Source organism: Cajanus cajan, chromosome 1, assembly GCF_000230855.2.
Source record: "Cajanus cajan strain Asha chromosome 1, NIPB_CcT2T_4, whole genome shotgun sequence".
NCBI lineage: Eukaryota > Viridiplantae > Streptophyta > Magnoliopsida > Fabales > Fabaceae > Cajanus > Cajanus cajan.
In genome coordinates, this window is record NC_138517.1 from 76,127,308 (window position 1) to 76,150,662 (window position 23,355).

Below are 23,355 nucleotides of genomic sequence, written 5' to 3' on the forward strand. Positions count from 1 at the left end.
AGTTCTATCAGTAAGCTTGGAATGTGTATCCAAACTACAATTTTACAAATCTCCTTCTCCGAAGTAGTAAAGGAGGGTCTCCAACATTAAACTATCATATAATGGTTAGCTAGATGACAAGGCCCCTTAAGCAAAGTGTGTCAATAATCCTCAGCATCAATTAGTTGCACTAGGTAATAATCTTGCAGCATGTCAATAATCCTGAAGGAACCTTTCACTACCAAGTCTCTTATGATCTTATTCTCCATCATCTTAAAACTTACTTGTTTCCCAAGTACGTTAACAATGAAGGCATTCTTCCAAGGTTCGCACCAATCTTCAAACTCGTCCTTACTCACATGGATCTTAGGACATGGGTCCAATTCCTTTGAATATGTTGAATGTGATTCGTGATCAGACTTATTTTTATAGCATAATAAAATTTCTAATATAACATTAATAATTCTCCATCTTTCCATCCCCATCTTTTAGGAGTTTATCTCTATATGATGGACTCAAAAACTTGTCATCAAGCTAGGAAGAGTCATTGTTGTCTTCCACCTCTACATCCTTCACTCTCTCATGCTCTCTTGTCTTCATTTTCTTAGTATTACATACGAGCATGTCTTCTTCCTTAGAAGACGTATTCAAAACCTTAACATAACATATAAGTCATTTCTTAAAATTTTTATAGATATAATAAACATCTAACATATGCATTGCAAAAGTAAATACTAGTTAATAATTACACCTATTATATTCATTGTCATTTAATTTAAAAATATTTTGTCTTTGTGATATAAATTTATATTTATCCTCATTTATTATGCACATCTTAATTATATAGTTATCCATTTTATTATATTTTTCATCAAACTTTCATTGGTAAAAATGCACCTTATTTTGAAGGATAAACTATACTTTATTCTATGGTGGTTTAAATTTAAAATATCTTATCTTTTTATTAAGAAATTTGACATTATTATTATTATTGCACTAATATAATGTAAAAAAGTTAATATATGGCTTTTATATATTTTTTTTATCAACAAATACATATTTAGATTGCTAAAGAAAAACTCTTTAAATTAATTCACAAATTCTAGCACTAACTCAAATAATTGGCAACCTCATCAGCCCTTCATAGAAGGACAATTAAAACTAGACAAAGAAATATTTTATTCTCAATTTCCCTTCACCCCTCTAAAAGTTAAATAAAAAAATGTTTATAAACAACCCGTCCACTCTATATTCCTGCAACTAAATGCAACGTAAATAAATTAGGTTGATTTTGTGAGGGATTATAACAAGAGTTGTGTTAGGATGTCATCATCGATTTCACTGAACATGCTTGTAAGAGTGCTTGTTGCTACCTCCGAAAGTGTGAACATGCCCCTGCATTCGGGGTTTGAATTAGGGAATGCAAATTGTAAGACTAACAGCACCTTCCTGCATTCGGGGTTTGAATTAGGGAATGCAAATTGTAAGACTAACAGCACCTTCCTAGTCCATCAATGAACACGCAATTACTTGAAATATTTTATCCTTCGTCAAAAGCTTGTCCTTTGGGGATTATGTTTCAAAAAGGAAACTTGGCATCCAGTCTTTTAACAAGAAAAATAGAATTCTAACATAATAATTGAACCAAAAAAGTACATAAATACATTTATTTTAACATGGAAAGAAGAAATCTGACATAATAATTTTTTGATCATTTCACATCCTTTACACCCCATCTTCATTCTCCCTTTCCCACCCTCAATTCCTCAAGCCCCATCTTCATTCCCCCAACTCAAATTTTTGCTTCCCTATTGTAAAGGATGGCCCAGTGCACCAAGCTCACACTACTGTGGAAGGTTTGGAGAGAGTCAAATGAATCGTACCCTATCCCTATGATCACAGGGGCTGTTTCTGTGACTTGAACACTTAACCACCAAGTCATGAGGCAAAATCTTGCCATTGCACCTAGATTCACCCTAACATCCGTGCTACAAGGAGTTTTAAAGTAATTTGAAGATGCTTACAAACAATTCCCGTGTTAGATTTAAATAAATTATAGTGTATATTATCTTTCTGTAAAAAGACTGTTTTATCTCTGTCTACTGTAGCCGTCTGTCATAGATATTTAGACTGCAAATCCTAGATGTAATCATTCCCGTTTTGTCTTATTATAATGTTTTTCATATATATAAAGTTTGTGCTGAGTGTAGTTAACACTCAGAGCAATATTTCTCCTAAATCTTAGTTTCAGGTACCAGAACATGATATGTGAAATTAGTCTTATTAGACCAACTAGTGTGTAGTATTTGTACAAGAAATAGCATGGTTATGCCAAGACAATGTACTAAATTGCCAATGAGTTTGTAGCTCAACTGACATCGGTCGAAGTGTGTGTTTGTTTTGTTGGCAGTACACTTAATAGGCAATTGCTCTTAGACAACTAAACATTGAAGTATGTGAGAAAGTTTTAAAATGAACGTTCTTTTGGCTTCTCCAAACTAAAATCCAAACACTAGCTTATCCCTACTCAAATGCTAACATGTTCATCGTAAAGGATGACCTAGTGCACCAGATTCTTATAGTCCTACTATTGTGAGGGTATGGAAGGAGAAAAATGTATGAAATTAGAAATCATTACCCCATAAGCAAAGGGGTTATTGCTACAACTTCAATTCTTGGGCACCAAGTCATGAGGCAGAGATTTGTTGTCTTACCATGGCTCACCCCAAAGTTATACCCCTACCGTAACAAAAAAAAAAAAAAAAAAAACACATTACCACCGTATAATTCAGAAAATAAAGCTAGAATTAAACCTTGCATAACACTAATTTTTTTAACCTGAATATAACGTTTACGTGCTCCTACATCTAAAAGCTTATATTGTTACTCAACTAAACCATATAAAGTTAAAAAGTAAATTTTTACAGATTGATGCATCTATCATTATGCAACACTTCAACATTTAATTATGTTCCCCATCAAACAGCAGAAGTAGTTGGTTCCGCCTGTAACAAAAACTGTCATGCAATATATTTCCAAGCTAAACATCTGAGAAACAACCGTTCAATCACATAAACTATCTTCAATCGACATCCCAGAAGCATTGAATAAATGAAAATGGACCTAGATATTTTTTAAATTCCACAATGGTATAGGAGCTCTGATTTATATCTTTCTCTAAATCTCCTTTACATAGCCCAAATAACAAAAAGGAACCTTAAAAGTATTTCAAGTCACAAGCCAAATCTAAAAATTGTAATTTACTAGAACAACTAATTACTAAAGAATCTTCCACAATTCAAACTCAGAACACGAGGATGGTGAATTCATTTTCTTGTGAAGACAATAACAGCATGTCAATCTCAGCTAGGATGGAAATAAGAAATATGTACTCACCATCAAAATATGACAGCGAATATATATTTCTTGTGAAGGCAACAACAGCAGTCAGCAGCATGCAAGTGTGAGCAAGGTTACAAATAAGCATTGGATATTTAAGAATTTGTACTTGTGCTTTGGTCATTCATAAAGCACAAGTAGTTGTATACATCACAACTATAATGGGAATTCAAGAATGCAACAACCAACAAGAGTTCTGAGTCTTCTGACCCATCAAAACGAAACAACTCAGTTAAATCAATTGCACCTTAGACAGGATAAACAACGGTACTTAAATGGGATGATAAAACATAACAAGGTTGAATCACACAAAATTTGTACTCATGATGAGTTAGTTATCCCTGTTTTCTTGGAACCTGGTTTTTTCTGGTACAGCTTCAACAGATGAGGCTTTTCCTTCTCAAAACGCGTCACATAATTTTCAAGAAACATCTCCTCAGAAATAGAAAACGGTGTAAACAAGCTGGCACTCTTTCCTCTCAAACCCTTTGCAATCAAATACCGGACCACCAAACCCCTCGGAATGATCCTTCCCTCCAAACTATACCCAAACATAGTCGGCCACTTGGCAAGGGCCAAAGGGTCCCACCCCAACTCATCAACACAAAACCGCATCACCTCATTCATTTTATCTTTTGACATCAACATAAACAGTGGATTCTTCCTGAACGTATCAAGAACCACTTCTTCAGACCAACCCCAGCTCTTAAAGGCGTCAACTTTCGCGTCCCACCGCAATTTCGAAACACCCCTTTTGGCGTGCAAAGCCATCACAAACCCTATTTTCGAAGGGTCAAACCCCATTTCCTTAACTTCATCAACAGTCCTCTTCAGGTCATTAGACAAGAGAATAGAGGGCCTCTTACGGAACAAATAAGAGATGTCGGAGTCCCTGACCCCAACATCCACCAACATGTTCACATTCTGTACAGCAACTTTGTAATCAAGGAAATGACGATTACCGAAGACACAATCGATTATTTTCTTATCAGCATGAAGGAATCTCCTTACCAATTCGAAGGTGGGGATGACGTTATTCTCGAGGCTGGGGGTGAGGAGTCTTGGGCACCGGTTCACCAATTGAACGATGTCGGAGTTGGAAGCGCCTTTGGAGGCTAAAAATTGGAACTTTGGCAAAACCCTTTTGTGGGGGTTGCATGTAAGCAAGTCGGGTATTCTTCTGAAGATGCTGTTTATCTGGGAATTTGAAAACCCGTTGTTTCTGAAGAAGGTGATTACTGAGTCGGGCTTTTCGGCGGTGTCGAAGCGAACGCGTTCGGAAGCTTTGAGAGCAGTTTCGGGTGAGAAGGCGCAGTTGTTGATGAGGTAAGAGACGGTGAAGGAGTGGTGTTGGGGAGCGAGTGAGGTGAATTTACATTTCAGAGAAAATGTTGAGGGAAAAGGATTGGGTTGGAGCGGTGTTTTTGCGAGCCCCTTCTTCAGACAGAGAAGAAGGGGTTTGAAGCGTTGGGAATTATACATCTGAACAGTGGGGCTTGTTTGATTCTACCATGTATTTTTTTTCCCCTTCAAATAAGTTTTTGATTTAATAAATAAATCGTTTAAATATAATATTAATCCATAAATATATTTTTAATTTCTTAAATTTAAAATTAGTTTTTTTATTTTCTAAAATTTTAAAAAAAATCTTATTTTTATTCTTATACTTATATTTTGTCAAAATATCTGATAAATATTATCACATAAAATATATTTATTATTATTTTTATTGGTAAAAACATCACACTAAACCCAATTGATATTATATAACTATATTAAGTTGTTACTTTCATATATGTTATTAGTAATTTGAGGGATCAAAATAAGATTTATGAAAATTATAGGATTAAAAATATTAATTTTAATTTTGAGGGATAAAAAATAAATTTATCTTAAATTTAAAGGATTAAAATTATATTTAAGCTAAAAACAAATAAATAAAAATATTCTTTAACTTCTTGTAACATATTTAATGTTATTTTTTTAAAAAAAAAATTTCCTTATTATTTTTTGTCAATGCAAGTGTAATGTAATTATCTTTTTCATTTTTGTTTTTCTAATATCTATACTTATTTTATTATTGTTAATAAAGACAACATACTTTTATATACTTATTTTGTTGATCTTATAATCCATTTTGCATTTTGGTAGGAATAACAATGTAAATTAAATTCAGTGGATCAACTTGTTAATTTTTAGGAAGTTAGATTGAATAAATAAATTCATTTAACCTGTTTTGCCTAACTTGCCAATTTGGCAAGTTCAACTGGAATCAACCTATCAACTTGATAGGTTAAGTCATCCACTTTTTTTTTATATCTTAAAAAATAAATTTGTAATTAATTTATGTTAAATCAATATTTTTATTTTATAGCTTAATTTTTTTCTAGGTAATTATTCTCATTTTATATGAAATAAAAATATATTAATTTAATTATATATTTTTTATTAGTACATTTTCATGTATAATATCTTTTTCAATATAAATATATATTACTTTAGCTAAATCCTATCTTTCCATTATCTTTTTTGATTTGGGCTAGTTATCTTATTACATGATACCAACGAAGAGGTAATGCAATTGTAACATGAAGAGGAAGATGAATAATGTGTATTAGAAAGCAATAAGGATATAGAATGGAAGGTATTGAAAACTCTACTATGGTTTCTCCCGTTGTTTCTATGAAGGAGGCAGGTCTCTTGCTATGTAGCACTTGAAAGGTTAAACAAAAGGCTAATGCAAATGATGTTATGGTATATGATATTAACACTGATTAGGATGAGGGTACTTTTATATGGATAAGTTGTTGTAAAATGGAGGTTTCGATCTCTTTTTCAAGGTTTGATGGTGAATGTTTTGGGAAGCTAGATGAGGAGGTTCCACCGCTACCAATATCACAAGATGATTTTCCAAGTTCCCGAAAGTGTTGATTATTGATGAATAGTTTAATGGTATAAACCTTGGAAGGGTTCCTTGATGGTCAAGATGCTTGGAAAAAGGGTTGTGTTTCATCAGCTAAAGGCAAAACTTAATCAAGATTGGGCATGCAAAGGTAGAGCATATCAACTTTTTCACCAATACCATGATTTTTATACAAGTTAACATGAATGAGAATGTCTTAAAAGTTGAAACATTAATTTCAATACTCTTTCTTCTTTATTATTAGGAATGTTTGTCTATTTTAAAATTGATGATCCAAATTAAACTAAATAAATTAATTTAATTTTTTAATTAGATTAAATTTAATTTAAATCAATTAAATTCAACCTTAATCACATGACTCTATGTAGTAGATTCATGTGAAAAGGTTAGTGAAAAATTGAATATGGAGTGAAAATTGGTCTAACTCGCATCCTACTTCACCAAAAAATAGAGTCGAGGATGAAGATAACAAAAACGCCAATATACTCCACACTATTCTAAGATATTTATAAAAGTATAAAAAAATTGGGTCCTTTTGTTTGCATGTTTATAATTAGTGAAATATAATTTTATATCAATAAAAAATATTATCTTTCAACTATGAATGATTATTCTATGTATACATGCCTAGCTTACTAATCTAATGAAGATTAATCACCACTAAACTTAGCCAAACACGAATGGATGAGTCCATTATTGTCAGTATTAGACAATATGCAATACAATTCACGCTAAGGGAAATAAAAATCGATGAATGAGAATTTTTTGGTGCTTGAATCGCCTAAATGGCGAATGAATCATCTGAATTGCATTTTGTACATGAATTGTAGAAAACCACCTTTTTTAAAAAAATAATCATTAATGGAAAAAGAGGGAATGAATTGATCCTTTCCCTTTAGTCAGACCCAGGGTGGCTCATTCTTCTTATACCATCTTTTACGTATTTCTTCTTTGCCCTTCCCACTCTCAGTCTGACCCATTGTGCTTTGTGTCTCTCACTTTCTTCTTTGTTTGTCACCACATTTCAACTTTGGTGGCCACTTAGTTAGCCATTTGATTTCAACATGTTTATATATTCATGTTTTGACTTTATATATGTTTCTTTATGTTAAAATGATTCTAGATTTATGATTTTGTTATTGATCATGAATTTGTAATTTCATGTCTTTATTGGTTCTATGTGTTATGGTCTATTGTTGATAGATCACAAAATTTACAATTCACGATATGGTTCCATTTGTGTTTGAAAAATAATGGTTCAATTTCACAATTTGAATCTCAATTCAACTACCATGGATAGGTCCCTTAAGATCTTGCATCCATGTTGCAAGCTTGCGTGAGCTTTTTGGCAATTTAAGGGTGCTTGTGAAAAACACATTTAAGAACCAATACTTAATTTGTGAAAGTGTTGATTGTTGATAAAGAATTTAATGAGTGGTAGGGTTCCTTGATGGTCAACATGCTTGGAAGAAGGGTTGCATTTCATCAGCTAGAGGCAAAACTCAGTCATGATTGGGCATGTAAGCGTAGAGCATATCAACTTTCTCACAAATACAATCATTGTTATGCAAGCTAATGTGAATGAGAATGTCTTAAAAGTTGAAATATTAATTTCAATACTCTTTATTATTAGGATTGTTTGTCTGCCTTGAAATCAATGATCCAAATCAACATAATTAAATTAATTCAATTATTTTAATTAGATTAAATTCAATTTAAATCAATTAAATTCGTCTTTAATCACCTCACTCTATGCAATAGATTCAAATGAAAAGGTTAGTGAAAAATTGAATACGAAGTGAAAATTGGTCTAACCCGCATCTTACTCCACAAAAAATAGAGTTGAGGAGGAAGATAACAGAAACGTCAATGCACTCCACTCTATCCTAAGATATTACTGATGGAAAAAAATACTATCCTAAGATATTTATAAAGGTATAAAAAAATTGGGCCCTTTTGTTTGTATGTTTGTAATTAATGAAATATAATTTTATATCAATAAAAAATATTATCTTTTAACTATGAATGATTATTCTATGTATACACACATAGTTTACTAATCTACTCCCTCCATTTTTTTATAATCCTTTTTGACACTATTTTTTTAATTCTTTTTTCATTGTTACTTTTCTAAAATCAATGACTTTTTTTTTTCATTTTTACCCTTGATAATTAATATGTATTTACTGAATAATGTGTTTATTCATTTTTAATGTATTTATTTCTTCTCCAACCACCTAAAGGGTATAACAAGAAAATAAGTAATAAATACTTTAAAAAACTAAATTATCAATCATTTTCTTAATTCTTGTACATAAACCTTAAACTTAAAAAAAAACGGAGGGAGTAATGAAGATTAATCACCACTAAACTTAGCCAAACATGAATGGATTAGTCCATTATTGTCAGTATTAGACAATATGCAATATAATTCACACTAAGGGCAATACAAATTGATGAATGATAAATTTTTTGGTTCTTGAATAGCCTAAATGGAGAATGAATCATCTGAATTGCATTTTGCACATGAATCAAAGAAAGCCACCAATAAATAATAATTAATGGAAAAAGAGGGAATGAATTGATCATTTCCCTTTAGTCAGACCCTGTGTGACTGATTCTCCTTATACCATCTTTTACATATTTCTTCTTTGCCCTTCTAACTCTCGGTCTGACCCACCGTGCTTTGTGTCTCTCACTTTCTATTTTGCCTTTCTTCTTTGTTTGTCACCACATTTCAAGTTTGGTGGTCACTTAATTAACCATTTGATTTCAACATGCTTATATATTCACGTTTTGACTTTAGATATGTTTCTTTATGTTAAAATGATTCTAGATTTATGATTTTGTTATTGATCATGAATTTGTACTTTCATGTCTTTACTGGTTATATGTGCTATGTTCTATTGTTGATCACAAATGTTACAACTCACAATATGGTTCCATTTGTGTTTGAAAAATAAGGATTCAATTTCACAGTTTGGATCTCAATTCAACTACCATGGATAGGTCCCTTAAGATCTTGCATCCATGTTGCAAGCTTGCGTGAGCTTTTTGACAATTTGAGGGTGCTTGTGAAAAACACATATTTAAGAACCAAGAATTTGTGAAATAAGTTCCAATCTGAAGGAGCATACTAAGAGATGTTTAGGAAATCAAATTTGTGAACTTAGTTCCTATCTGAAGTAGCAGAATAAGAGCATGTCTGGGAAAACGTTTCATGCTTCTTAGACAGCAGTTCACTCATTCCCAAGTATCAAATAGGGAAGGAAAATTTGGAGTTTTCACGTTGAACGGCCGTTTGGCCTGTTTCAACGGTTTTCCAAATACACTATAAGTGGTAGATGTACTAGTAAAAGCATAACACGTGCAGTAAATTGCCAAAAAGCTAGCTTACAGTTACCCATATCTAAAAGATTATATTATAATTAAACTAAACCAACACAGTCCAATGAAAAAAAAAACTCAATCACATCACATAAAGTTAAGTAGTAAAAAATTAAAAATGTTCTTACAGCTCCATGATTCTATCATAAGCAACATTTTAATATTCATATATTCTCCTCATCTTTCTCCAATGAAAGAACTTACCTCACATCTTCCCTATCTTATTGAATCATATTCAAGCTTCTCCCCCAAAGTGAAAAGCTTCTTTCAAAGCACCATTTTCAGAGTAAGAAAAGAAACACAGTATAAGACAGATAAGTTTCTTTCTGATCAAACCTGTTGATCCTTAGTATATTCTCAGCCGCACTTATCCTTCTCAAGTGACCATCTTGAAGCTGTCATTCGATATATTTCCCTACTAAATGTCGGAAACAATCGTTCGATCACTCAAACTTTGCCTTCACTTGACATTCTAGTAACATGGAACAAATGAAACATGAACTAGATATTTTTTAAATTACACAATGGTTGAAAGAGTTTTGACATGATATCTTCTTCCTTATCTCTCCTTTATATATAAACCCCAATTACCCAAAACATTAAGATATTTCAAGCAACAAACGAAACCTAAAAACTGAGATTTATGAGAACTTATATCTAAAAGATCCTTGCCAGTGAATACTCAAAATTCATGGATATATATATATATATATATATATATATATATATATATATATATATATATATATATATATATATATATTATTTATTTATTACCAAGGCAACTACAAAACATGCCAGTGTAAGCAACGATATAAATAAGCCTTTGATGTTAAAATATTCAAGCTAAACTTCTCATGCTTTAGCCATTTTCAAAGCATCAAAGCAGTTGGTATAAATTAAAAATGTCACGGGAATTGGAGAATGCAACAATCAACAAGGCTCCAACCCATCAAAATGAACGAATCCAACTAAATCACTTGAATTTATAGACAAGGTTAACACAAGTGCTTGAATTGGAGAAATTTGTACTCATGATGAGCTAATCATATGATAACCACGCGAAGAAATTTGGAGGCCTTGAGAGCAGTTTCTGATGAGAAATGGCAATTGTTTATGAGGTAGGAAACGGGGAATTCATGGTGTTGTTGTGAAGAAATCGAGATGGGCTTCGGAAAGTGTTTGTGTTGATGGGAAAGGACGAGGTTTAGGGGTTTGAGGCAATGTTCTTGTGACTGTGACTGACATGGCAAAATATCCACTAAGACAATTAAAGTTAATGTCTAGAGCTCCCAAATTTATAAGGCCTCTAAATTCTTTTAATAATAATATTATTAATATAAATTAATTTTTAAAAATTTAATAATATTTAAAATAAGGCTCAATATTTTATAAGACACATATCTTACATTTTTTATATCTTTTATTTTTTTATTAAAATTACTTAAAAGACCATAACCCATTTATTAGTTTTTGTAAATGAAAAGTCACTCAACACTTAACAGTCACTACTACTTACTTTTGTGTTTTACAAGTGACAGATTTTCAAACTCTTTATTTCCTCTCTAGTTTATCTCTTTATCATCCTCTCTCCATTCTCATTCAGTCATTCTCAATTCCTTTTTCTCGTCTAATTTAAGAGTTTGATAGGGAATAATACGATCTCACTCTGCCTTTTTTCTTGGTTGATTCATACTTTATAAGATCCTTTAAACTACTAAGTTAGTATAATTTTGGGTTCTGCTGGTTCAATAACATCAACAAATTTTCTTAGTTATCACCATTGACAATCCATTATAATGCACTTCTTGCGTGACATTGCATTGTGAATTTGTCATGGATCATCCCGAGGAACATTACCACATATTCCCTTTTATTGAAATTGAAGTTTGTCATCATGACAAGATTTCTTCTTTCCATGGTTTCCTGCGTGTCTTTGAAAAAACTAGGATCACACTCTTCTAAAATATTGTAAATTTATTATTAATTCATGTGAAAAAATAATTTAGTGCAATACTTTTATTTACAAATTACAATTTTTAGATCTCATTTTTTTTATTGTTTATCATTGTAGGTGTATGCAAAGTGACTATCACTACGGTTTGGATTTTGGATACTCATAGCTATGACAGTGCATAGCTATAGCTTAAAAAAAATTTCATTCACAAATATAATTTTTCACTTTCCAAGTTTCATTGTTATCTTCTTTTAATTTTAAAAATTATTTTTTTTATTATTTTATTTTAGCCAATCAGTAAAATATGTCAAATAAAAAGTATGTATCTAGTTTTGAAAAGATTTTCAGTTTTGAGGATCATTCTGATATTGATGGTCTTGATTTGTTTTCAGAATTAAAGTTAATGAAAGAAATTCTAACAAATAAAATTACCATACCATTACAAATATTGAACTATATAAAAAGATCATGTTCTTTTCCAAATACATATATTGTTTATAGAATATTATTAATATTACTTGTAACTGTTACGACTAATGAAAGAAGTCTTTCAAAATTAAAATTGATTAAATCATATTTAAGATCAATTATGCTATAAGATAAATTGAATGTATTAGCTATATTATCTATTGAGAGTGAGAAGTTAGAATTACTTAATTATAAAATTTTAATAAATAATTTTACAGCTCAAAAAACCAGAAAAATAACATAAAAATTATTAGACTATATTAACATAGGCCCTATCTTATATTTTGTCTAAGGCCCTAGAATTTCTAGATACAGCCATGGTGAGTGACTTCAGATAGAGAGAGGGTCTCAAGCGTTGGCAACGAAACATCTCAGCAATGTTCCTTAGAAGACATATTCAAAACCCTAACATAACATATAAGTCATTTCTTATAATTTTTATAGATATAATAAACATCGCATATGCATTGCAAGAGTAAATACTAGTTAATAATTACACCTATTATATTCATTGTCATTTAATTTAAAAATATTTTGTCTTTGTGATATAAATATATATTTATCCTCATTTATTATGCACATCTTAATTATATAGTTATCCATTTTATTATATTTTTCATCAAACTTTCATTGGTAAAAATGCACCTTATTTTGAAGGATAAACTATACTTTATTCTACGGTGGTTTAAATTTAAAATATCTTATCTTTTTATTAAGAAATTTGACATTATTATTATTATTGCACTAATATAATGTAAAAAAGTTAATATATGGTTTTTATATATTTTTTTTATCAACAAATACATATTTAGATTGCTAAAGAAAAACTCTTTAAATTAATTCACAAATTCTAGCACTAACTCAAATAATTGGCAACCTCATCAGCCCTTCATAGAAGGACAATTAAAACTAGACAAAGAAATATTTTATTCTCAATTTCCCTTCACCCCTCTAAAAGTTAAATAAAAAAAATGTTTATAAACAACCCGTCCACTCTATATTCCTGCAACTAAATGCAACGTAAATAAATTAGGTTGATTTTGTGAGGGATTATAACAAGCGTTGTGTTAGGATGTCATCATCGATTTCACTGAACATGCTTGTAAGAGTGCTTGTTGCTACCTCCGAAAGTGTGAACATGCCCCTGCATTCGGGGTTTGAATTAGGGAATGCAAATTGTAAGACTAACAGCACCTTCCTGCATTCGGGGTTTGAATTAGGGAATGCAAATTGTAAGACTAACAGCACCTTCCTAGTCCATCAATGAACACGCAATTACTTGAAATATTTTATCCTTCGTCAAAAGCTTGTCCTTTGGGGATTATGTTTCAAAAAGGAAACTTGGCATCCAGTCTTTTAACAAGAAAAATAGAATTCTAACATAATAATTGAACCAAAAAAGTACATAAATACATTTATTTTAACATGGAAAGAAGAAATCTGACATAATAATTTTTTGATCATTTCACATCCTTTACACCCCATCTTCATTCTCCCTTTCCCACCCTCAATTCCTCAAGCCCCATCTTCATTCCCCCAACTCAAATTTTTGCTTCCCTATTGTAAAGGATGGCCCAGTGCACCAAGCTCACACTACTGTGGAAGGTTTGGAGAGAGTCAAATGAATCATACCCTATCCCTATGATCACAGGGGCTGTTTCTGTGACTTGAACACTTAACCACCAAGTCATGAGGCAAAATCTTGCCATTGCACCTAGATTCACCCTAACATCCGTGCTACAAGGAGTTTTAAAGTAATTTGAAGATGCTTACAAACAATTAACATTAGGAGGTTTACAAGTGTTAGATTTAAATAAATTATAGTGTATATTATCTTTCTGTAAAAAGACTGTTTTATCTCTGTCTACTGTAGCCGTCTGTCATAGATATTTAGATTGCAAATCCTAGATGTAATCATTCCCGTTTTGTCTTATTATAATGTTTTCCATATATATAAAGTTTGTGCTGAGTGTAGTTAACACTCAGAGCAATATTTCTCCTAAATCTTAGTTTCAGGTACCAGAACATGATATGTGAAATTAGTCTTATTAGACCAACTAGTGTGTAGTATTTGTACAAGAAATAGCATGGTTATGCCAAGACAATGTACTAAATTGCCAATGAGTTTGTAGCTCAACTGACATCGGTCTAAGTGTGTGTTTGTTTTGTTGGCAGTACACTTAATAGGCAATTGCTCTTAGACAACTAAACATTGAAGTATGTGAGAAAGTTTTAAAATGAACGTTCTTTTGGCTTCTCCAAACTAAAATCCAAACACTAGCTTATCCCTACTCAAATGCTAACATGTTCATCGTAAAGGATGACCTAGTGCACCAGATTCTTATAGTCCTACTATTGTGAGGGTATGGAAGGAGAAAAATGTATCAAAATTAGAAATCATTACCCCATAAGCAAAGGGGTTATTGCTACAACTTCAATTCTTGGGCACCAAGTCATGAGGCAGAAATTTGTTGTCTTACCATGGCTCACCCCAAAGTTATACCCCTACTGTAACAAAAAAAAAAAAAAAAAACACATTACCACCGTATAATTCAGAAAATAAAGCTAGAATTAAACCTTGCATAACACTAATTTTTTTAACCTGAATATAACGTTTACGTGCTCCTACATCTAAAAGCTTATATTATTACTCAACTAAACCATATAAAGTTAAAAAGTAAATTTTTACAGATTGATGCATCTATCATTATGCAACACTTCAACATTTAATTATGTTCCCCATCAAACAGCAGAAGTAGTTGGTTCCGCCTGTAACAAAAACTGTCATGCAATATATTTCCAAGCTAAACATCTGAGAAACAACCGTTCAATCACATAAACTATCTTCAATCGACATCCCAGAAGCATTGAATAAATGAAAATGGACCTAGATATTTTTTAAATTCCACAATGGTATAGGAGCTCTGATTTATATCTTTCTCTAAATCTCCTTTACATAGCCCAAATAACAAAAAGGAACCTTAAAAGTATTGCAAGTCACAAGCCAAATCTAAAAATTGTAATTTACTAGAACAACTAATTACTAAAGAATCTTCCACAATTCAAACTCAGAACACGAGGATGGTGAATTCATTTTCTTGTGAAGACAATAACAGCATGTCAATCTCAGCTAGGATGGAAATAAGAAATATGTACTCACCATCAAAATATGACAGCGAATATATATTTCTTGTGAAGGCAACAACAGCAGTCAGCAGCATGCAAGTGTGAGCAAGGTTACAAATAAGCATTGGATATTTAAGAATTTGTACTTGTGCTTTGGTCATTTATAAAGCACAAGTAGTTGTATACATCACAACTATAATGGGAATTGAAGAATGCAACAACCAACAAGAGTTCTGAGTCTTCTGACCCATCAAAACGAAACAACTCAGTTAAATCAATTGCACCTTAGACAGGATAAACAACGGTACTTAAATGGGATGATAAAACATAACAAGGTTGAATCACACAAAATTTGTACTCATGATGAGTTAGTTATCCCTGTTTTCTTGGAACCTGGTTTTTTCTGGTACAGCTTCAACAGATGAGGCTTTTCCTTCTCAAAACGGGTCACATAATTTTCAAGAAACAACTCCTCAGAAATAGTAAACGGTGTAAACAAGCTGGCACTCTTTCCTCTCAAACCCTTTGCAATCAAATACCGGACCACCAAACCCCTCGGAATGATCCTTCCCTCCAAACTATACCCAAACATAGTCGGCCTCTTGGCAAGGGCCAAAGGGTCCCACCCCAACTCATCAACACAAAACCGCATCACCTCATTGATTTTATCTTTTGACATCAACATAAACAGTGGATTCTTCCTGAACGTATCAAGAACCACTTCTTCAGACCAACCCCAGCTCTTAAAGGCGTCAACTTTCGCGTCCCACCGCAATTTCGAAACACCCCTTTTGGCGTGCAAAGCCATCACAAACCCTATTTTCGAAGGGTCAAACCCCATTTCCTTAACTTCATCAACAGTCCTCTTCAGGTCATTAGACAAGAGAATAGAGGGCCTCGTACGGAACAAATAGGAGATGTTGGAGTCCCTGACTCCAACATCCACCAACATGTTCACATTCTGTACAGCAGCTTTGTAATCAAGGAAATGACGATTACCGAAGACACAATCGATTATTTTCTTATCAGCATGAAGGAATCTCCTTACCAATTCGAAGGTGGGGATGACGTTATTCTCGAGGCTGGAGGTAAGGAGTCTTGGGCACCGGTTCACCAATTGAACGATGTCGGAGATGGAAGCGCCTTTGGAGGCTAAAAATTGGAACTTTGGCAAAACCCTTTTGTGGGGGTTGCATGTAAGCAAGCTGGGTATTCTTCTGAAGATGCTGTTTATCTGGGAATTTGAAAACCCGTTGTTTCTGAAGAAGGCGATTACTGAGTCGGGCTTTTCGGCGGTGTCGAAGCGAACGCGTTCGGAAGCTTTGAGAGCAGTTTCGGGTGAGAAGGCGCAGTTGTTGATGAGGTAAGAGACGATGAAGGAGTGGTGTTGGGGAGCGAGTGAGGTGAATTTACATTTCAGAGAAAATGTTGAGGGAAAAGGATTGGGTTGGAGCGGTGTTCTTGCGAGAAGGGGTTTGAAGCGTTGGGAACGATACATCTGAACAGTGGGTGGAGGGAGCTTCCGAGCTTGCCTTGATGTGTAGAGAAGAGTAGGATGAAACGGGGGCTTGTTTGATTCTACCATGTATTTTTTTCCCCTTCAAATAAGTTTTTTATTTAAGAAATAAATCGTTTAAACATAATATTAATCCATAAATATATTTTTAATTTCTTAAATATAAAATTAGTTTTTTTAGATTCTAAAATTAAAAAAAAAATCTTATTTTCATTCTTATACTTATATTTTGTCAAAAAATCTGATAAATATTGTCACATAAAATTTATTTATTATTGTCTTATTGGTAAAAAAATGACACTAAACCTAACTGATTTTACATAATTATCTTAAATTGTTACTTTTATATATGTTATTAGTAATTTAAGGGATTAAAATAAGATTTTTAAAAATTATAGGATCAAAAATAATAATTTTAAATTTGAGAGATTAAAAATAAATTTATCTTAAATTTAAAGGATTAAAATTATATTTAAGCCAAAAATAAATAAATAAAAATATTCTTTTACTTCTTGTAACATATTTAATGTTATTTTTTTTTAAAAAAAAATTGTCCTTATTATTTTTTGTCAATGTAAGTGTAATGTAATTATTTTTTTCGTTTTTGCTTTTATAATATCTATACTTATTTTATTATTGTTAATAAAGACAACATACTTTTATATACATATTTTGTTGATCTTATTATCGATTTTGCATTTTGGTAGGAATAACAATGTAAATTAAACTCAGTGGATCAACTTGTCAATTTTTAGGATGTTGGATTGAATAAATAAATTCGCTTAATCTGTTCTATGAAGGAGGCATGTCTCTTGCTATGTAGCACTTGAAAGGTTAAACAAAAGGCTAATGCAGATAATGTTATGGTATCTGATATTAACACTGATTAGGATGAGGGTACATTTATATGGATAAGTTGTTGTAAAATGGAGGTTTTGATCTCTTTTTCAAGGTTTGATGGTCAATGTTTTGGGAAGCTAGATGAGGAAGTTCCACCACTACCAATATCACAAGATGATTTGACCAAGTTCCCAAAAGTGTTGATTATTGATGAATAGTTTAATGGTATAAACCTTGGAAGGGTTCCTTGATGGTCAAGATGCTTGAAAAAAGGGTTGTGTTTCATCAGCTAAAGGCAAAACTTAATCAAGATTGGGCATGCAAAGGTAGAGCATATTAACTTTCTCACCAATACCATGATTTTTATACAAGTTAACATGAATGAGAATGTCTTAAAAGTTGAAAAATTAATTTCAATACTCTTTCTTCTTTATTATTAGGAATGTTTGTCTGTTTTAAAATTGATGATCCAAATTAAACTAAATAAATTAATTTAATTTTTTAATTAAACTAAATTAAATTTAAATCAATTAAATTCAACCTTAATCACATGACTCTATGCAGTAGATTCATCTGAAAAGGTTAGTGAAAAATTGAATATGGAGTGAAAATTGGTCTAACTCGCATCCTACTTCACCAAAAAATAAAGTCGAGGATGAAGATAACAGAAACGTCAATGTACTCCACACTATTATAAGATATTTATAAAGGTATAAAAAAATTGGGCTCTTTTGTTTGCATGTTTATAATTAGTGAAATATAATTTTATATCAATAAAAAAAATTTTCTTTCAACTATGAATGATTATTCTATGTATACATGCCTAGCTTACTAATCTAATGAAGATTAATCACCACTAAACTTAGCCAAACACGAATGGATGAGTCCATTATTGTCAGTATTAGACAATACACAATACAATTCACGCTAAGGGAAATACAAATCGATGAATGAGAATTTTTTGGTGCTTGAATCGCCTAAATGGCGAATGAATCATCTGAATTGCATTTTGTACATGAATTGTAGAAAGCCACCTTTTTAAAAAAAAAATAATCATTAATGGAAAAAGAGGGAATGAATTGATCCTTTCCCTTTAGTTAGACCCAGGGTGGCTCATTCTTCTTAAACCATCTTTTACCTATTTCTTCTTTGCCCTTCCCACTCTCAGTCTGACCCATTGTGCTTTGTGTCTCTCACTTTCTTCTTTGTCTTTCTTCTTTGTTTGTCACCACATTTCAAGTTTGGTGGCCACTTAGTTAGCCATTCGATTTCAACATGCTTATATATTCATGTTTTGACTTTATATATGTTTCTTTATGTTAAAATGATTCTAGATTTATAATTTTGTTATTGATCATGAATTTGTAATTTCATGTCTTTATTGGTTCTATGTGTTATGATCTATTATTGATAGATCACAAATTTTACAATTCACGATATGGTTCCATTTGTGTTTGAAAAATAAGGGTTCAATTTCACAATTTGAATCTCAATTCAACTACCATGGATAGGTCCCTTACGATCTTGCATCCATGTTGCAAGCTTGCGTGAGCTTTTTGGCAATTTAAGGGTTCTTGTGAAAAACACATTTAAGAACCAATACTTAATTTGTGAAAGTGTTGATTGCTGATAAAGAATTTAATGAGTGGTAGGGTTCCTTGATGGTCAACATGCTTGGAAGAAGGGTTGCATTTCATCAGCTAGAGGCAAAACTCAGTCAAGATTGGGCATGTAAGCGTAGAGCATATAAACTTTCTCAAAATACCATCATTGTTATACAAGTTAATGTGAATGAGAATGTCTTAAAAGTTGAAAAATTAATTTCAATACTCTTTATTATTAGGATTGTTTGTCTGTCTTGAAATCGATGATCCAAATCAACCTAATTAAATTAATTCAATTTTTTTTAATTAGATTAAATTCAATTTAAATCAATTAAATTCGTCTTTAACCACCTCACTCTATGCAATACATTCATGTGAAAAGATTAGTGAAAAATTGCATACGGAGTGAAAATTGGTCTAACCCGCATCTTACTCCACAAAAAATAGAGTCGAGGAAGAAGATAACGGAAACGTCAATGCACTCCACTCTATCCTAAGATATTACTGATGACAAAAAATACTATCCTAAGATATTTATAAAGGTATAAAAAAATTGGGCCCTTTTGTTTGTATGTTTGTAATTAATGAAATATAATTTTATATCAATAAAAAATATTATCTTTCAACTATGAATGATTATTCTATGTATACACGCATAGTTTACTAATCTACTCCCTCCATTTTTTATAATCCTTTTGACACTACTTTTTTATTCTTTTTTCATTGTTACTTTTCTAAAATTAATGACTTTTTTTTTTTCATTTTTACCCTTGATAATTAATGTGTATTTACTGAATAATGTGTTTATTCATTTTTAATGTATTTATTTCTTCTCCAACCACCTAAAGGGTATAACAAGAAAATAAGTAATAAATACTATGAAAAACTAAATTATCAATCATTTTCTTAATTCTTGTACATAAACCTTAAACGTAAAAAAAATGGAGGGAGTAATGAAGATTAATCACCACTAAACTTAGCCAAACATGAATGAATGAGTCCATTATTGTCGGTATTAGACAATATGCAATATAATTCACACTAAGGGCAATACAAATTGATGAATGAGAAATTTTTTGGTTCTTGAATAGCCTAAATGGAGAATGAATCATCTGAATTGCATTTTGCACATGAATCAAAGAAAGCCACCTTTGCCCTTCCAACTCTTGATCTGACCCACCGTGCTTTGTGTCTCTCACTTTCTGTTTTGCCATTCTTCATTGTTTGTCACAACATCTTAAGTTTGGTGGTCACTTGGTTAACCATTTCATTTCAACATGCTTATATATTCACGTTTTGACTTTAGATATGTTTCTTTATGTTAAAATGATTCTAGATTTATGATTTTGCTATTGATCATGAATTTGTACTTTCATGTCTTTATTGGTTCTATGTGCTATGTTCTATTGTTGATCACAAATATTACAACTAACAATATGGTTCCATTTGTGTTTGAAAAATAAGGGTTTAATTTCACAGTTTGGATCTCAATTCAACTACCATGGATAGGTCCCTTAAGATCTTGCATCCATGTTGCAAGCTTGCGTGAGCTTACAGTTACCCATATCTAAAACGTTTCATGCTTCTTAAACAGCAGTTCACTCATTCCCAAGTATCAAATAGGGAAGGAAAATTTGGAGTTTTAACGTTGAATGGCTGTTTGGCCTGTTTCAACGATTTTCCAAATACACTATAAGTGGTGCATGTACTAGTAAAAGCATAACGCGTGCAGTAAATTGCCAAAAAGCTAGCTTACAGTTACCCATATCTAAAAGCTTATATTATAATTAAACTAAACCAACACAGTCCAATGAAAAAAAAAACCTCAATCACATCACATAAAGTTAAGTACTAAAAAACTAAAAATGTTCTTACAGCTCCATGATTCTATCATAAGCAACATTTTAATATTCATATATTCTCCTCATCTTTCTCTAATGAAAGAAATTACCTCACATCTTCCCTATCTTATTGAATCATATTCAAGCTTCTCCCCCAAAGTGAAAAGCTTCTTTCAAAGCACCATTTTCAGAGTAAGAAAAGAAACACAGTATAAGACAGACAAGTTTCTTTCTGATCAAACTTGTTGATCCTTAGTATATTCTCAGCCGCACTTATCCTTCTCAAGTGACCATCTTGAAGCTGTCATTCGATAAATTTCCCTAGTAAGTGTCGGAAACAATCGTTCGATCACTCAAACTTTGCCTTCACTTGACATTCCAGTAACATGGAACAAATGAAACATGAACTAGATATTTTTTAAATTACACAATGGTTGAAAGAGTTTTGACATTATATCTTCTTCCCTATCTCTCCTTTATATATAAAGCCCAATTACCCAAAACATTAAGATATTTAAAGCAACAAACGAAACCTAAAAACTGAGATTTATGAGAACTGGTATCTAAAAGATCCTTGCCGGTGTATACTCAAAATTCATGAATGGTATAAATAAAAAAATGTGACGGGAATTGGAGAATGCAACAATCAACAAGGCTCCAACCCATCAAAATGAACGAATCAAGCTAAATCAGTTGAATTTATAGACAAGGTTAACACAAGTGCTTGAACTGGAGAAATTTGTGCTCATGATGAGCTAATCATATGATAACCACACGGAGAAATTTGGAGGCCTTGAGAGCAGTTTCTGATGAGAAATGGAAATTGTTTATGAGGTAGGAAATGGTGAATTCATGGTGTTATTGTGAAGAAATTGAGATGGGTTTCGGAAAGTGTGTTTGGGTTGATGGGAAAGGACGAGGTTTAGGGGTTTGAGGCAGTGTTCTTGTGACTGTGAGTGACAAGGCCAAATATTCAATAAGACAATTAAGGTTAATGTCTAGAGCTCTCAAATTTATAAGGCCTATAAATTCTTTTAATAATTATATTATTAATATAAATTAATTTTTAAAAATTAATAATATTTAAGATAAGGCTCAATATTTTATAAGACACATATCTTACTTTTTTTATATCTCTTATTTTTATTATTATTAAAATTACTTAAAAGACCACAACCCATTTATTAATTTTTGTAAATGAAAAGTCACTCAACACTCAACAATCACTACTACTTACTTTTGTCTTTTACAAATGACAGAATTTCAAACTCTTTATTTCCTCTCTAGTCTATCTTTATCATTCTCTCTCCATTCTTATTCAGTCATTCTCAATTCATTTTTCTCGTCTAATTTAAGAGCTTGATAGGGAATAATACGATCTTACTCTGCCTTTTTTCTTGGTTGATTCATACTTTATAAGATCTTTTAAACTACTAAGTTAGTATAATTTTGGGTGCTGTTGGTTCAATAACATCAACATATTTTCTTAGTTATCACCATTGACAATCCATTATAATGCACTTCTTGCGTGATATTGCATTGTGAATTTGTCATGGGTCATCCAGGTGATCATTACCACATATTCCCCTTTATTGAAATTGAAGTTTGTCATCATGACAAGATTTCTTCTTTCCATGATTTCCTGCGTGTCTTTGAAAAAACTAGGATTACAACCTTCTAAAATATTGTAAATTTATTATTAATGCATGTGAAAAAATAATTTAGTGCAGTACTTTTATTTACAAATTACAATTTTTAGATCTCATTTTTTTATTGTTTATCGTTGTAGGTGTACGCAAAGTGATTGTCACTACGGTTTGGATTTTGGATACTCATAGCTATGATAGTGCATAGCTATATCTTAAAGAAATTTTCATTCACAAATATTATTTTTCGCTTTCCAGGTTTTATTATTTTATTGTTATCTTCTTTTAATTTTAAATTTTTATTATTATTTTATTTTAGCCAATCAGTAAAATATGTCAAATAGAAAGTATGTATCTAGTTTTGAAAAGATTTTCAGTTTTGAGGATCATTCGGATATTGATGGTCTTGATTTGTTTTCAGAATTAAAGTTATTGAAAGAAATTCTAACAAATAAAATTAACACACCATTACAAATATTGAACTTTATAAAAGGATCATGTTATTTTCCAAATACATACATTGTTTATAGAATATTATTAATATTACTTGTAACTATTGCGACTGCTGAAAGAAGTCTTTCAAAATTAAAATTGATTAAACCATATTTTAGATCAATTATGCTATAAGATAAATTGAATGTGTTAGCTATATTATCTATTGAGAGTGAC

At 31.5% G+C, this 23,355-nt stretch overlaps 2 protein-coding genes across 3 annotated transcripts; both read right to left on the reverse strand.

The window, feature by feature from the left end:
* Nucleotides 1-1,088: 1,088 nt before the first annotated feature.
* LOC109803418 (uncharacterized) lies at nt 1,089-6,095 on the reverse strand. 2 transcript variants are annotated; one of them, XR_014428743.1, is made up of 2 exons: nt 4,390-6,095; nt 1,089-2,718 (listed from the first exon to the last, which is right to left on the reverse strand). XR_014428743.1 is itself a non-coding variant. In XM_020364982.3 (2 exons), the coding sequence occupies exons 1-2, from the start codon at nt 4,858-4,860 to the stop codon at nt 3,700-3,702; spliced, it is 1,074 nt and encodes a 357-aa protein (XP_020220571.2). In that variant the 5' UTR covers nt 4,861-4,893; the 3' UTR covers nt 3,277-3,699. The 2 variants fall into 2 exon arrangements, 1 of the variants encoding a protein (XP_020220571.2); XM_020364982.3 differs by lacking the exon at nt 1,089-2,718 and adding an exon at nt 3,277-4,302 and having other exon boundaries at nt 4,390-4,893.
* A 9,502-nt stretch (nt 6,096-15,597) lies between these two features.
* On the reverse strand, nt 15,598-16,824 carry LOC109803799 (uncharacterized). The gene has a single exon (XM_083070746.1). It carries the CDS (start codon nt 16,822-16,824, stop codon nt 15,598-15,600), a length of 1,227 nt encoding a protein of 408 aa, XP_082926872.1.
* Nucleotides 16,825-23,355: the final 6,531 nt, after the last annotated feature.

What these genes read in the sequence shown, in the direction of transcription:
- LOC109803418 (XM_020364982.3), bottom strand. Translation starts at nt 4,860, where the DNA reads ATGTATAATTCCCAACGCTTCAAACCCCTTCTTCTCTGTCTGAAGAAG. An exon ending in TCATCCCCACCTTCGAATTG is followed by an intron (nt 4,303 to 4,389) that starts GTAAGGAGATTC and finishes GTTGCTGTACAG; the next exon opens with AATGTGAACATGTTGGTGGA.
- LOC109803799 (XM_083070746.1), bottom strand. Translation starts at nt 16,824, where the DNA reads ATGGTAGAATCAAACAAGCCCCCGTTTCATCCTACTCTTCTCTACACA.